This window comes from Pteropus medius, unplaced genomic scaffold (assembly GCF_902729225.1).
Source record: "Pteropus medius unplaced genomic scaffold, Ma_sr-lr_union100, whole genome shotgun sequence".
In the NCBI taxonomy this organism is placed as follows: Eukaryota; Metazoa; Chordata; class Mammalia; order Chiroptera; family Pteropodidae; genus Pteropus; species Pteropus medius.
In genome coordinates, this window is record NW_024349799.1 from 7,043,167 (window position 1) to 7,058,629 (window position 15,463).

General features: G+C 34.3%; 1 protein-coding gene across 2 annotated transcripts in view; it reads left to right on the plus strand.

Annotated features, from left to right (window-relative positions):
- USP32 (ubiquitin specific peptidase 32) overlaps positions 1-15,463 on the plus strand; it is a 173,949-nt gene that overhangs the window by 121,039 nt on the left and 37,447 nt on the right. For both annotated transcript variants that reach the window (XM_039885848.1, XM_039885847.1), the window contains exon 12: positions 7,195-7,297. In XM_039885848.1, coding sequence (XP_039741782.1) covers positions 7,195-7,297 — 103 coding nt within the window. The remainder of the gene's footprint in view (positions 1-7,194; positions 7,298-15,463) is intronic.

Sequence of the window (15,463 nt, forward strand, 5' to 3'; positions counted from 1 at the left end):
AAAGAATTAAAAGTGTAATGACAATGTCATTTCAAATACAAAATATCAATAAAGAGGTAGACATTTTAAAAGAGAGCGAATGGAAATTCTAGAGTTGAAAAGTACAATATGTGAAATAGAAATTCCCTACAGGTACTCAGCAACAGATTTGAGCTGACAGAGAAACAGCCAGTAAATAGAATATAGATCATTAGAGATTTTTCAAATGTGAAGAACAGAGAGAAAGTATAAATAAAAATGAACAGAACATCAGAGACATGTAGAAAACCAGAGACAAGTATACCAACATACATATAATGGAAATCCCAGAATGGAGTAGAAAGAGAGAAAGGAGCAGAAAATATACTTGACACAATAATGATTGAAACTTCCAAAATTTGTTGGGACTCATTAATCCAAGAAGCTCAATGAACTGCCAATAGGGTAATTAAACACAATGATCCACATCTAGACATATCACAGTCAAACTGTTCAAAGCTACAGAAAAAGAGATCTTAAAGCAAAAAGTGGAAAATGACTCCTCCTATAGCAGGTACCCCCAATATGAGTAGCAGCTGATCTATTTTTTAAGAAACAATAGAGGTCAGTGGGCAGTGGGATGGCATTCAGAGTGCTGAAAGGGGAAAAACTGTTAAGCTAGAATTCTTTATTCAGTAGAACTTTTCTTCAAAAGTGAAGGTAAGTGTAAAACATTCCTGTGTAAACAATGAGAGAATTTGTTGCTAATAAACATGTTAAAATAAGACCAAAGGAACTTCAGACTGAAAGGAAGTGATACCAGACAGTAATTTGAATCCACACAAAAAATGTAGAGCACCAGTAAACATAATTACATAGTTAACAATAAAAGACAGTATAAATATATTTTTTACATTTCTTCTTTTTACTGATTTAAAATACAGATTTGTAAAACAATAATTTAAATACTGTGTTCTCCTCGTCAACCTTAAAAATGAAATAACAAGGTCTTTAGCTGGCAAAAATGAGTTTATTCAGGAATAGCAGAGGAATTGCAGTTCAGCACAAGCAAACTATGTTCAACCATAGGCAAGTCCAGAGAGACAAAGGAAAGGTCAGTGTTTAGGTTTTAAAGAGGCCGTGAGGGAGGGTTGTGGTGGTTTTTTATTGGCTGCATGCTGTGGGCAGCTTGTTGCTAGGTCAGAAGGAAATTCTCTTTCTTACTGCTGGGATCTGCAAGCTGTTGGTGAGTGATACCCACATGAGAGCCCTCCCTTCATGGCTTCCCAACTTCGTTTTTATTTAGTTTTCCCTTTTCATTTTCACATTTTTATAACATAGAAGAATGTGGTAAGTTTGACAATACTACTACAAAGGAGAGAGTAGGAGGTAGAGCTATATTTGAGCAAAATTTCTGTATTTTTCTGGAATAAGTTAGTGTTAATCTGAAGTAGAATATGTTAAGATCCATATTGTAACTCTAGAGCAACCACTAAAAAAAAATCCCAAAATAGAGGTCCTTATAAAAAATTTAAATGATATAGTAGAAAATGTCTAATGAGAAGAAGGAAGTGAGATGAAGAAGTACAAATTAGTAGTTACAAAACAGTCATGGGGATTTAGACTATAGCATAGGGTATATAGTCGATATTATTGTAATGGTTGTGTGCAGTGCCAGATGGGTACTAGAGTAATTGGGGGGGATTACTTCATGGGTTGTATAAAAGTCTTTTTAAATTTTTTTAATAAAGGAAGTAAAGGAGGAATAAAGGGACAAATAAAAATACTTACATAAATAGAAAACAAATAATATGGTAGACATAACTCCATACCAATAATTACCTTAAATATAAATGGATTAAACACTCTAATCAAAAGCTAAAGATAGACTGAATTATTTTAATTCAACTACTCGAGATTCAAAGACACAACTGGATTGAAAGTGAAAAGATTAAAAAGATATAACCATGCATATAGTTACCGTAAGAGAGCTGGGATAGCTGTACTAATATTAGGAAAAAATGGCTTTTAGAAAAAAATGTTACTACAGACAGACATTTTATTGTTATAAAAGTTTCAATTGGGAAGATATAACAATTGTAAATGTATATGTACCTAGTAATCAAACACTCCTCCCAAGAACAACAGAGTACATATTCAAGTACACCTGCAGTATTGTCAAGGACAGACCATTTGCTAGGCCATGAGTTGTCATACTGTGGCCTTTTGGCTAACTTTGGCCCACTACCTGATTTTTATATAGCCTTCCAAGCTAAAAATGATTTTTTGTTTGTTTGTTTGTTTGTTTTTACATTTTTAAATTGTTGAAAACATCAAAAAGGGATTAATCTTTCATATAACACCTTACAGTTATATGAAATTCAAGTCAGTATGCATAATAAAGTTTTATTGGAACCTAACCATGCTCATTCAAAAAAGGCATTGGGGAACAGAAATTCCTTAACCTAATAAAAATTTCTTGAAAAACATACAGTTGACATTATACCTAATTGTGGGCATTGGAGGCTTTTCCCTTAAAGTTAGGAAAAGGGCAGGGATACTTCCTCTTACTACATCTGACAGCATTGTTAGAGGTTCTAGCCAGTGAAATCAGGCAAGATAAATAAAAGACACCCAGATTATAAAGGAAGAAGTAAAACTATCTCTAATTGCAGACGTGCTTTTGTATGTGGAAAACCCTAAAGAATTTACAGAAAATTTATTAGAATTAGTAATTCAGCAAGGTTGCAGGTGGTCCCATAAGATTATAATGTAGCTGAAAAATTCCTATTGCCTAGTGACATCATAGCTGTCATGATGTCACAGCACAACACATTACTCACATGTTTGTGGTGATGCTGGTGTATACAAACCTACTGCGCTGCCAGTCATATAAATGTATAACACTTACAGTAATGTACGATACATAATGCTTGATAATAAATGACTGTGTTAGCTTATGTATTTTTTATACTATACTTTTTGTCATTATTTTAGAGTGTATTCTTTCTACTTACATTTAAAAAAAAATGCTGTAAAACAGTATGCCGAGTTGTGCCAGCAGCAGCCTTATACATCTTGTGTTTACTGAGTCTCTTGAATACATCATTCTTTTGTGCTTGATTTAATCTTGTGTTATCATGTACAGTGATATGCTTTATAGGCTTGTAACCTAGGCACAATGGGCTATATACCATATAACCTAGGTGTGTAATAGGCTGTACCATCTAGGTTTGTGTAAGTACACTCTACAATGTTCACATAATGACAGAATCACCTAATGACACAGTTCTCAGAATGTATCCCCATCACTAAGCAACTTGTGACTATAAAAAAATCAATTGACTTGCTATTTACTAGCACTGAATAATTTGGAAGTAAAATTAGAACTAAGACAGTAGTTCCTTTCACAGTAGAATCCAAATAAGTAAAATCCTTAGAAACAAATTTATCCAAAGAAGTATTGAGACTTATAAATTCAACATAATACCAATCAGAATCCCAGCTTTTTTGTAGAAATTGAGAAGATAGTCCTAAGTTTTATATAGAAATATGAAGAACTCAGACTAGCCTAAACAGCTTCAAAGAAGAACATAATTAGAAAACTTAAATTCCTGAATGCAAAACTTATTATAAAGCTACATTAATCAAGATTGTGTGATACTACCTTAAGGACAGACATGTAGATCAATCAAACTGGACTGACAGTTATATAAACCCTTAGGTCAATTGGTTTTCTAAATATTTGCTAAGAAAAGTCAGTGGAGAAAGGGTTGTCTTCTCAACAAATGGTACAGGGATAATTGGATATCCACATGTGAAAAAATTTAAGCCCTTACCTCATACTATACACAAAAATGTACTGAAAATAGATCCCATAGAACTAAATGTAATGAGCTCAAACTATGACACATAAGAAAATGTGGAAAACCTTTGTGATTTGGGGTTAGCTAAATATTTCTTAGATATAACAACAGAAGTACAATCCATAATAAAAAAAATTTTTGATAGATTGGTCATAGTCAAAATTAAAAACTTTTGAGGTTCATGAGGCATTATTAAGCCACAGACTGGGAGAAAATATTTGCAAGTCATGTATCTGATAAAGGATGTCTTTCCAGGTTATATAAATGATTGTTACAGCCTAAGAAATAAAATAAAATGTGCAAAAAATTGGAATAGACATTCCACCAAATATGTATGAATGAATGGTTAATAAGCCCATGAAAAAATGCCCAGCAGCATCTTTGAGGAAGGCAAGTTAAAAGCACAGCAAAAGGATTGGTTCCATAGAGTCTGCTTTACACGCAGAAGGTCCTGGGTTCAATGCCCAGCGGAGCCACAGCCAGGAGCGCCAGGCCCCAGGTGTGTGCTGCGAGCGCGTGGGAGGAGACTTCTCACCTTCAGAGATCCAGTTCTCATAGGGAGAGGGCAACATCCGTAGGTCAGGGGTGGAAGTGGAAGTGGGGGGAATCAAAAAAAAAAAGCACAGTGAGAGGAGTGACTCAGTGAAGGTGATACAGGAGGGTAGTTCCAAGATTCTGTGTCTCTCCATGGAAACAATGAAACATGAAGGAAAAACTATCAAAATAAACTTTGTCAGGCCTCTTTAAAAAGTCAAAGGTTTACAGCAACCAAGCATATGCTGAATGAAAAAAGGCGCCAACCTAAAAAGAATAGGAAAACTCTCTGGCATTTATATTTCCCCTTGTCTGGTTCAGTGTCAGTCTGGAAGATGGCAGCCCATGTTTCTGGTTTGGGCAGCTGGTCCCTGTTTTCAGATGGAATGATGCAAACCCGATTCATAAAAATTCATGTTTATCTATTGTGTATCTGTTCTAACCTGTCTGTGTTTACCTAAAGAACTGATGCAAGGGGCTCATTTCTGGTATACCTGAGAACTTATCAGGCTGGAAAAGTAGTGGGTAGTCCTTGAAAATATTGTAAGGCAAATGAGTAAACAGCAGCACCTGGGGCAAAAGATTATAGTTGAGCCATTCAATGGAGTGCCAAAAATCTAGACGGAAAAGATGGAGCGTTCCCTTGGAAAATTAGAGCATTCGAAAGCACACTTTTTACTAGAGAATTTAGAAAGCCTTGCACATACTCATGGCATGGTGCACACTCACAGTAAACCTGAAAATACTCCTGTGCTTTTACCTCTATCTAATTTCTAGACTCAGCACATACAAGAAAAGAAGGCTAAGAGCACTGTAAACATCTTGGCTAAAGATTAAAGAGTTTCCCAGCACAGAGCCATTCCTCAAAGATGGTGATTTTTGTCTCCTCATCTAGTCTCTATTCCTGCCCCCCACTCTCCTCCTTCCCCTTCTTTCTCTTCTCCTCCTCCTCTCTCTCCTTCCTATTCTCTTTTCTCTCTCTCCCTCACCCGTTTCATTCTCTCTCCTACTCCCATCCTCCTCCTGCCATTCAACACATTCTTTTGAAACAGTAGCTGAACACAAATGAAATGAAGAGAGACTTCAGAGACCACACATAACAAAAACTACAGATTTTTAAAAAATAGTTAAGAAAGCCACTAAATAAAAAACTACAGCAAGCAACAAAAGCAAACCCTGAGGGGAGAGAAATCTGATTTCCAGAGCTACCATATTATAATATTAAAAGTTCTAGTTTCCAACAAATTATGAAACATGCAAAGAAACAAGAACGTATTGCCCATTCACAAAAGAAATGAACAGAAACTGTCTTTGAGGAAACAGTCATTGAACTTAGTAGACAAAGATTTTCAATCTACTATCTCTTAAATATGTTCAAAGAGCTCCTGGAAACTATGAGCAAAGAGGTAAAATAAACCAGGAGACTGATGTGTGAACAAATAGGTAATATCAATAAAGAGATAGAAAATATAAAAAGGAGCCAAGGCACAGATTCTGGAGCTGAAAAGCACAATAGCTGAAGTGAAAAATTCACTATAGGGGTTCACTGCCAGATTTGAGGAGGTAAAAGAAAGAATCAGTAAACTTAAGTTAATTGAAATTATCCAGCCCAAGGAGTAGAAAGAATAAAGAGTGGAGGAAAATGAATAGAGCTTAGGACACCTGTGGAATAGCAGCAAGCATATCAACACACACGATGAGAATCCCAGAGGGAGAGAAGAGAGAAAAAGCAGCAGACTATTTGAAGAAATAATGGCCCAAAACTTCCCAGATTTGGTAAAAAGACATGAACCTAAACATTCAAAAAGCTCATTGAACTCCATGAAGGTAAACTCTTAAGAGATCCACAACAAGACATATTATAATCAAATCGTCAGAAGCCAGGGACAGAATTTTGAAAGCTAGAAAACAGCTTAATGTATAACTGTTTCTTTGGGATGTATGAAAATGTTTTGGAGAGATTTACATAACAAAATTAACCATTTGAAAGCATATAATTCAGTGACATATTACATTAAAAATGTGCAGCCACTACCTTATGTTATGTGAATTTCTCCTCAATAAAAGCAGTGTTTTAAAAATCACAATATGAGACCATTTTACACCCACTAGAACATTTATGATAGAAAAAGCACACAATAAGTGTCAACAAGAATATGGAGAAACGGAACCCTCAGACATTACTAATGGGAATATTAAATGGTGCAGCCACGTTGCAAAAAGTTTATCAGTTTCAAATTATCAGATATTAAATGGATAAACAAAATGTGGTACCTATGTACCTTCAGAATGCTATTCAGTAATTATAAAAGCACAAACTAATGATATCTGCTACAACATAGATGAACCTCAAAGCATTATGCTAAATAGAAGGCTAGATGTAAAAGACCATGTGTTATATCATTCCATTTATATGAAATGTTCAGAAAAAGGAAATTTGTAAGCAATAAAAAATAGTAGTTTGCTGGGTCTAACACGGACTCACTAAAAATAGGCACAGGGTACGTTTTGGTGGTAATTGAAATGTTCTAAAATTGGATTGTGGTGATAGTTGCAAAATCATTGAGTTGTATACTTAATCCAGGTATATTATATGTTATGTAAAATATTCCTCAGTAAAGCTTTTTTAAAAACATCAGTATGAGGCTTGATAGTGGTATTATCACTCCTAAAATTGGCTTATCAATGTTTCACTAATTGAAATTGTAGCAATCTCTTGAGTATATCTGTTTCATGTTTTTCCTTTGTGTAAAAATTGCTAATGATAACTTGTGAGCGTGTGTGATCATCTGTTTCACACATCATTTGATGTTCTGAATTTCTTTTGTATGTACAGAGGGTGGTTAGAACGAGAGAGCAGGTATGGTCTGCAACCAGGACACAATTGGTTTATCATCTCCATGCAGTGGTGGCAGCAGTGGAAAGACTATGTCAAATATGTGAGTGAGACTCCTTTATTCTACATTTTTCATAGGATTTTCAGTTCCATCAGACTTCGTGTGACTACTGACTAGTAATAAAATGCTCCAACCTAGATAAAGATTTGAAGGGGAAAGAAATGACTACCATAAGATAACTTGCTATGGACCAGGCTCTGTGCTTACAGTTCTTCATAAATTTCTTCCTTACAGCAACTATGTGAGGAAGATATTATTGGGCTTGGAAGTGCATGTAATATGCACCTTACATATCTGTGAGGAAGGTGGTATTGTACTTATTTGATTTGTGAGGAACCTGAGGCTGAAATTAAGGTAACCTGAATATTTTGCTCAGATTAAAAGTTCTGGGATCAAACCTAAGGACTTAACCAGTAAAATAAATTAAATTCAAGAGCAATAAACTAATTTTTATCTTATAAAAAACCCTAAGAACTAATTTTAAATACAGTGGCCTCTCAACCACATCATTTACATTGTTCTTCATTTATTCATCTTTTTCATCAAAAAAGTTGAAAACCCTTTGGTAAGAAGTGTTGATTTTCTTTTCAAGAAAGTTAACTTCAGAACTCAATTTCTAAATTATAATCTGCCATTGTTCCAAATAAAGAGTTAAAGAAGAAATTCTCATTAGTGAATATTCTAGTCTTATTTAAAACATAGAATATTTTTATTTAAAAATATTATTTTTTAAATAGTATTTTTTATTATTTAAAACAAGGAATGTTTTTCAGAATTAGAAAATTGAAAAAAATAATTTCAAGAATCAAATTTCTCCATTCTTGGAGAGCCAGTTGATATATAGACTCATTGTCAGTTGCCAAATGATCACTAATAAAATTCTAATGATTTTATTCATATTGTTGTTATATTTTTTTTTTCTGTCATTGTTTAACAGAATATTGGTAGACTGCTTACCTTATTTTACCTCATTCTTCTGCCTGGCTCTTTTTCCCTTTGCAGAGTTTAGTAGTTTGTTTTTGCATATAAAATATGTTAATTGAAAAGGGTAGACTTTGGTGTCACTGAAGGAGTAAAAGTAAGCAAATGACTTAAAAGACCTTGTAGGTAGATAATAATGGTGATTGTAAGTAGAAAATGAGAACATTGGGGTAACGCAGCACAGTCTGTTTTGAAATGCTTTTGGTCTATATATTCTTAGTTTGGCCTTAGAATGAATGGTTATTAAAGTCTTACTGGCTGTAGATTCTAAGAATAACCTAGTTTTGTATTTGAAGTATTACTTTTTGTTTTTGTAGGAATATGATAGAGGTCTTACTCTTTTCAGCACATCCCTTAAAAACAGAAGTGCACTGCTGAGAATATGAACCCAGTTTGTCTTTGCCTGCCACAACCCTTCTGTGCCTTAAAAGAATTAGTGGAGGGTGATCAGGGAGAGATGTAGAGGGGAAAATCTGCACTGAGGTGTCATATTCCTCTCCGCACTCTGGCATTCTACATTGTTTGTTACCAGTTTACATGAAGGGAAAGCTAGATTTCTGTCTTTATATCACTGATCCTTTCCTCCATTTGGTCGACTCTCTTTCCCAAGCTTGCTATTTCATTCTTCATCTCTACAGTGTGTTCTTCATCTCCAGAAGTTCTCTTTGGTTCTCTTTAAGGGTTTCAGTCTCCTTGCTAAAAAACTCATTCTGTTGATCTGGTTGGTTTTTTTATTCCTGGAATTGTTACTAGGAATTATTTTGAATCTCACTGCATTTTTTTCAGAAGTACCATCCTGAATTCTGTCATTTAAGTTGCATATTTCTATGTCTTTAAGCTTACTTTCTGGAGAATTTTCTCTTTCTTTCTGAACTGCCTTGTAACCTTGGTGGTTCATGGTGTTTAATGGACTATTTCTCTGCCTGGGCATTAATGAAAATGTATTCTGCTTTGTTTCTAGAAAGATTTATTATATAAAGTTCTCTCTTTGGCCTGTTGCTAAGGTGTTTTTCTTTTAGTTTCCAGTAGGTGGCATCAAAACCTCTTGGATCCCTGCTTTATGTAAAGTCTTAATAATGCCTTTTTTTCCTTATAAATATTTAATCACACTCACTACCTTCAGTCTCAGTCCCTGTCATTGTTAGTGACACTTTTGGTAGTATTTGCTCAGATTCCCCTGGGGCTCCGCGGTGTTTGGTCTTGGAGTATTTGGCGGGGGAGGTGCCCTCTGGGTTGGCGGATGGAGGCTGCAGCTCAGCCTCATGATTTGCAACCAGGGCTGGTAATAATGAACTGTTGCTTCTCTGCCATCTCCACTTCTCTGCTTCTGCCCTGATTCCTGGGCACCTCTGCTGTGTAGAGCTCACAGCTCTCTCAGGAAGGGCTATTCAGAGAACTCAACGCACCTTCTCCTCTCCCCCTGCTCCTACAAGGTGCTCTGGCTGCGAGAGGCAGCTTCTTTGTTTCTCCCAGTCTACCACCCAACTCCCAAGGTTCTGATCTTTGGTATGGTAGCTCTTATTTGCAGATCCCTCTCTCAGACATGTTTTGTATGCAGGTTGGGTGTTTTTTGTTGACTTTTAGATGTTCAAGGGGAGAAATCTGGGGACATCTCTCACTCTACCATGTTTCTAACGTCTGGACAGTAACTTCCTTTTAAATGCAAATAACTTTAAAAAAGAGTGACATTCTGTACCTTAGTTTTCCTTATCTATAAAATGAGAGGTGTTATGAAAAAACAATTAAAGGAGTTGATACATGTTAAATGTTTTAGAACAGTGTCTAGCACATAGTAAGTACTCAGTAAGTATTAGCTAATATTATGAGAAATCATATAGGATAATATAGTGAGCTTGCACTCCTGTGTTGAAGTCCTAGTCTTACTACTTGCTGGATGATCTTAAACAAGTTACTTGTCCTTTCTCTACCTTGGTTTCCTTATACGAACAATACGAACAATTGGATTAGTAATAATACCTATTTCAATAGTGTTGTTATAAAGATTAAATAGTGTTGTTATAAAGATTACTAATATATGTGAAGCACTTAGCCCTGAGCCTGCCTAGCAAGTAGAAACACTTTATATAGAGAGTTAGAGGAAATAACAGTAGTAATAGTAGCAGTAGTCATAGCAGCAGCAGGAGCAGCAGTACCAATTAATTAGTGATTGAAATTTACCTTCCCAGTATACAGGGCAACTTCAACAAATGCCTTGCTTTAAAAACAAACAAACAAAACAATGTTTTTATCGTGTTAGATAATTCGATCTTACTCTGGGCTTAGTCTGTCTACCTAGGACATCAGTTAGCTTTAATGTTTTCTCTTCACAAAATGGCATATTCGCTTATGTGAATTATTAATTGTCTGTGAGGGCAGACTTTCTTTCAGGTAGTGGCATGCCTCAATGGAAAGAGACCAAGGGAGTAGGAAAAATAAGCAATCATTTCTCAGAAGTTTACCTCAAATTTGCTGTGATTCACTTGAGCTCATATGCTCGATCTGTTCATGGGATCTTGATGATTTGTTCTCTCTTTAATGAGCCAAGTGTTTTTCTAAGTAAAATTTCCATTTGTAAAAACGTAAATGGGAAGAAATGGTGAAATATTTTGTTTATCATCATCGTATCTTTCCTCCTGTTTGAGAACTATGAGGGAGCAGCTATTACTACTTATGTACAGATTTTACTATTTTGTTATCATGTAACTTTAGAGCTAAAAGCACTTTAAGCACCTCTCTTCTCTAAATATACAAATGAAACCTCAGAAGTCCCTTTAGGTTTTTTAATTGCCCTAAGTTGTATAAGGTTATTACCTGATGAAAATCACTAGAGTTCAGGTCTCTTGATTCCTACCTTAGTCCTTTTTTCATTACTCCATACTACCTTCCATTTTTCCCAGAGCAGCATTGTAGACTAATGAAATATAAAAGTCATAACTATTAGTTGTTTAAGAACATTAATATTTGTAATATACATATGTATAAGGCATAAAAATAAGTAGCATCATCACTGATAGAAAAGAAAGTGAAACCTGACCCTTATTTTGCAATATCATTAACCACTCATACAACTCAGAAGGAATCATAAAATTCTCAAAATAGAATTATCTTTAATATTAAAGAGCCACATAGGCCTTTTAGGAACCATTGACTCAGATAAAGTGAGGAAACTTCTCACCATGGGTGAAACTTTACCTACCTAGAGACCTGTGTTCCTGAAAACACAGGCTTCTAGGATAGTTTCTGATACTTTCAGACGAAGAAGTCATTAAAAACAAGAACCTTTGATGTTTAGGGCAAAAAAATTTCCCAGAGCAACTGGAAATAATACAGTGAAAAAGAGCCATTGACTGCAATATATGATCATTATTGGTTTGTTTGATATATAATAGGAAAGTAGTGATAAGATTAATGTACTGGAAAGGTTGACAATTTCACTGAAAGCCAAGAGGAGTGGAAGCAATGACAAGAAAAATAGAGCAGAGAAGGGTAAAGAAGAAAGAACCTGAGTAGAGATGACATTTTCAGGCAGCGCCGGACACTGAGAGCGTTAGATTCCTCAAGCAGAAAAGAAAGCCAAAGACAGTGAAAGGACAGATTACTCTATTTTAGAACATTGGAAATGAAGTGAAGAAAAGTCCATATTCTCCAAGTCTAAAGGGTATGTAATTTACTGAGCCATGTTAAAAGCCTGTGGTACAATCTGCATTCTGGGGACAAAAATTACAGCCTCTGATAATCTATTATAATCATTCTATTGTTATATTTTTGTAAATCTCAACCTAATAAGTTTAATGCTGCATAATAGTTTTTTCATCCTGTTTTCTTGCCAGTGTTATCTGTAGATTCATCCAATGGACTAAACTGTGCAGAATAACAAATATTATAAGAATGATTTCATGTAAATTTTCTTTAGAAGCAGGCTCCATATAAGATTTCCAAACCAATCAAAGCATTTCAAATATAATTCCAAATATTTCCTATTGAAATTCTGTTAAATGCCAAATTCAAAGGAAAATTTGAAGAAAATTGTTTGTTCAAGTGAGATTAAGGAGACCTAATCTTCCTCAAAATATATTACTACAAAACTTTTAAGAACTAATTTATAGTGCATAAATAGAGAATATAAATATAAATTTAAAAAGGAGTTACTTGTCATCCATATAATAATTATGCAGACATCATTTAAGTTCAAGAATACTTTTATATCAAGAATAAAGTGATTTTTCTGGAGAATAACAAAGTGACCTGGAAGAAGACTTTAATTTTTCAGAAAGTTATTCTTTCATAATGGCTGTGCTGTTTCTGTCTTACTCCATCTTAATAGGAAAAAAGCAAATGACCCAAAAGTTCATTAAAATCTGGATCTGTTTCTAAAGAGTAAGTTCCAGAGCAAGTGATACATTTAATAAGAAATCGGTTACTATACTCTCAGCATTTGGAGCACATTATGAAAACAAAAGTATGGGACTATAATCCTCACTAGGGCAATGGTTATCAATTCTGGCTGCATAGAATCACACATAGAGAGCTTTAAAGTAAAATTTAAAAAAGAAAGAAAAATAAATGCTAATGTTCTACTTCAGACCAAATAAATCAGAAAGCATAACTGAAGAAAAAGGTTGAGTTAATTTAAATAAGCCATTTTTGTTGGTATGGACTCAATATCAGAAAAGCTGTGAGAAAATCAATATTATCTCTAAGAAATTGATATGAAATCCACAGACTGAAGTCCATACATGATTAATAATATAAACTACTCAGGCCTGATTTATTTTGACTTCTTTTGGCCATAGGTCAGTTTGGTTTTATTGTTCCATTATCCATATAATTCTGACTTCCTTGCTGGATAGTCCAATTTAAAATAATGATGGTCCTAAATCTATATTTAATGTAGATCCCAGTTTTTAGTCTTTTATGTACTATGGTCATCATTTTTGCCATATAATGCCCATACTTTATTTGTTTAATATGTTTATATAAATAATTTTACCATTTTACATAAGTAAATGTATTTTAAAAGGAAACTTTATATCACTGTCTTAAATAGAAAATCAGTGCCGCATTCCAGAACTAGAAGGTCAAAATAAAAATAAATTCAATGAAAATAAAATTTATTATTAAATTTCAACTAAATAGTGTTGCGTTTTGAAGACTCTGATATTGAGTCCTGTTCTCTATTAAGAAGAGAAATTGTTGAATATTAGATTAGCATATCAAGTATTCGATTATTAGCACATTAATACCAAACTGAGACCCTTTCCTTGAAGTAATCAGAGGATTGAAAGAAAATTGAATAGGGAATAGCTTTTTCACTGTGAACTAGAGTTATCTAATGCCCCAAATAATCTGGTACCTTTCTCATACTTTGAGAAAGTAATTGACAGAGATGCTAAGATTTGGATCTCTAGTAATGAATGTGAATCTGTGTGCTTCTGAATTGTTTGAAGTTTTAACAATAAGGCTATCTTGCTATTTAAAATTTTTTTAATCTAATTCATTGGTATGTAGAAAGAAACCTGGGTTTTTTCTCGTTCTTCTTGCCACTCTTTTCAATGAAAGGCACTGGAGTTTCTTCAGAACTGACTTCTGAAGGGTCTACAAATTGATAGTATTCACCTGGCTTACAGATTAAAGAGCAGAAAACATCTAGTAAAATACTGATACATTGTCTCCCTGTTTTGGCTAAAATTAGGGTGCTGCAATAGCATTAAAAGAAACTGAAGCATCTACTATGCTATTACTATGCTGTTACCTGGAGTTTGTATTTTAAATTTGATGTTTTTCTTGCGTTTCAATTACTTTATTTATAAGCAGTGCCTTCAAGACCCACATTCATTGATGAGTATTATCTACTGAAATTCATGTTAGTGTTTGTTGAATGCCACTTGAGTTCTTTTATCTATATTATTTTCTATCCTGTCAGATGCCTATGGGATCTTTTTCCAATGGTTAGTCACTCTAGTCTTTGTCTTCACTCCCTCGGCTACAAATACCCTGATCTTTTTAAAACACTCACAGATACACATTCTCGTAGCACCATACCTCCTGCTTCTTCTCAATTCTTATCTGTTTTATCACCTCTAAACTATGTCTAAAATGATTCTGTGGTCGCAGTCTCTGCTTCTGGGACCCCACAATTTCTTGATCTTTCTGTGATCAATAGAATAAGTCTCCTTCCCAGATTCTTCCACTACCTATTCTGTAAATATTGTTCTCTCCTTATTCTAGATACTATTATTTTCTTATGCTTCAGGAAGTCTTTTGAGCCTCAGATTTTTATATCCAATCTCTTTCTCTGTCCTGAACACTACGCTCAACTCTCCAGGTATCTCAAACCAGAATTTCCCAAAACAAGCTCATTCTCAAAACAATTCCATTCACCCACTTACCTTGTTTTATTATTTTACTTTTTTATTATGGTGACATTGGTTAACAAAACCACTTGCCTTCTTTTAAAAAGATGTCAACTCTTGCCCAGTCATCTAAGCTAGCACCTCATGTACTACCTTGGAATAATCTTTGTCCCTCTTTTATACATAGTTAGTTATCAGTTGTTTTCACCTTCTACATCTCCTAAATCCATGTTCTTCTCTCCATCTTCTTATTTCTGGATCTATCTTTATGGTTTAGTACCTCATCATCTCTTACCTGAATTATTATTGGAGTCTTCTAACTTATATATCAATTTTCAGTTTCTGCCTCTAGTCCTTTCTATACACTAGACTTATTTTTAAAGCAAAAATTGGATTATGCTATTCTACTGTTTAAAATCCTTTCACAGAAAAATCCTGTCAATATAATGCTAAGTGAAAGAAAAAGAAACAATATGCTATGCTTAAAATGTGATATCTATTTAACAACAGCCAAAATGATAGTTCACATTTCCTAAATGCCAGGCACTTTATATGTGACACTCATGCAATCTTCACAGTAACTCTGAGGTAGATTCTAACATTATCCTAATTTTACCCATGAAGAAACAGGCTTAGAATATTACTTATTGTGAAAGGTCATATAGCTGACAGGTTAGAGCCCTGCCCTTAATTCTAAATAATATTCCATTCTACTTAATTTTTACACATACACATGTATTTTCAGTCACAAAAAAAAAAAACCACATCAAAATGTCAGCTATGATTAATGCTTAATGATGGGATCTGTATACTTGTCATATATTTCTGCATATTTTTCTAAATTTTCTACACTAACAATGTAATCTTTAGTAAT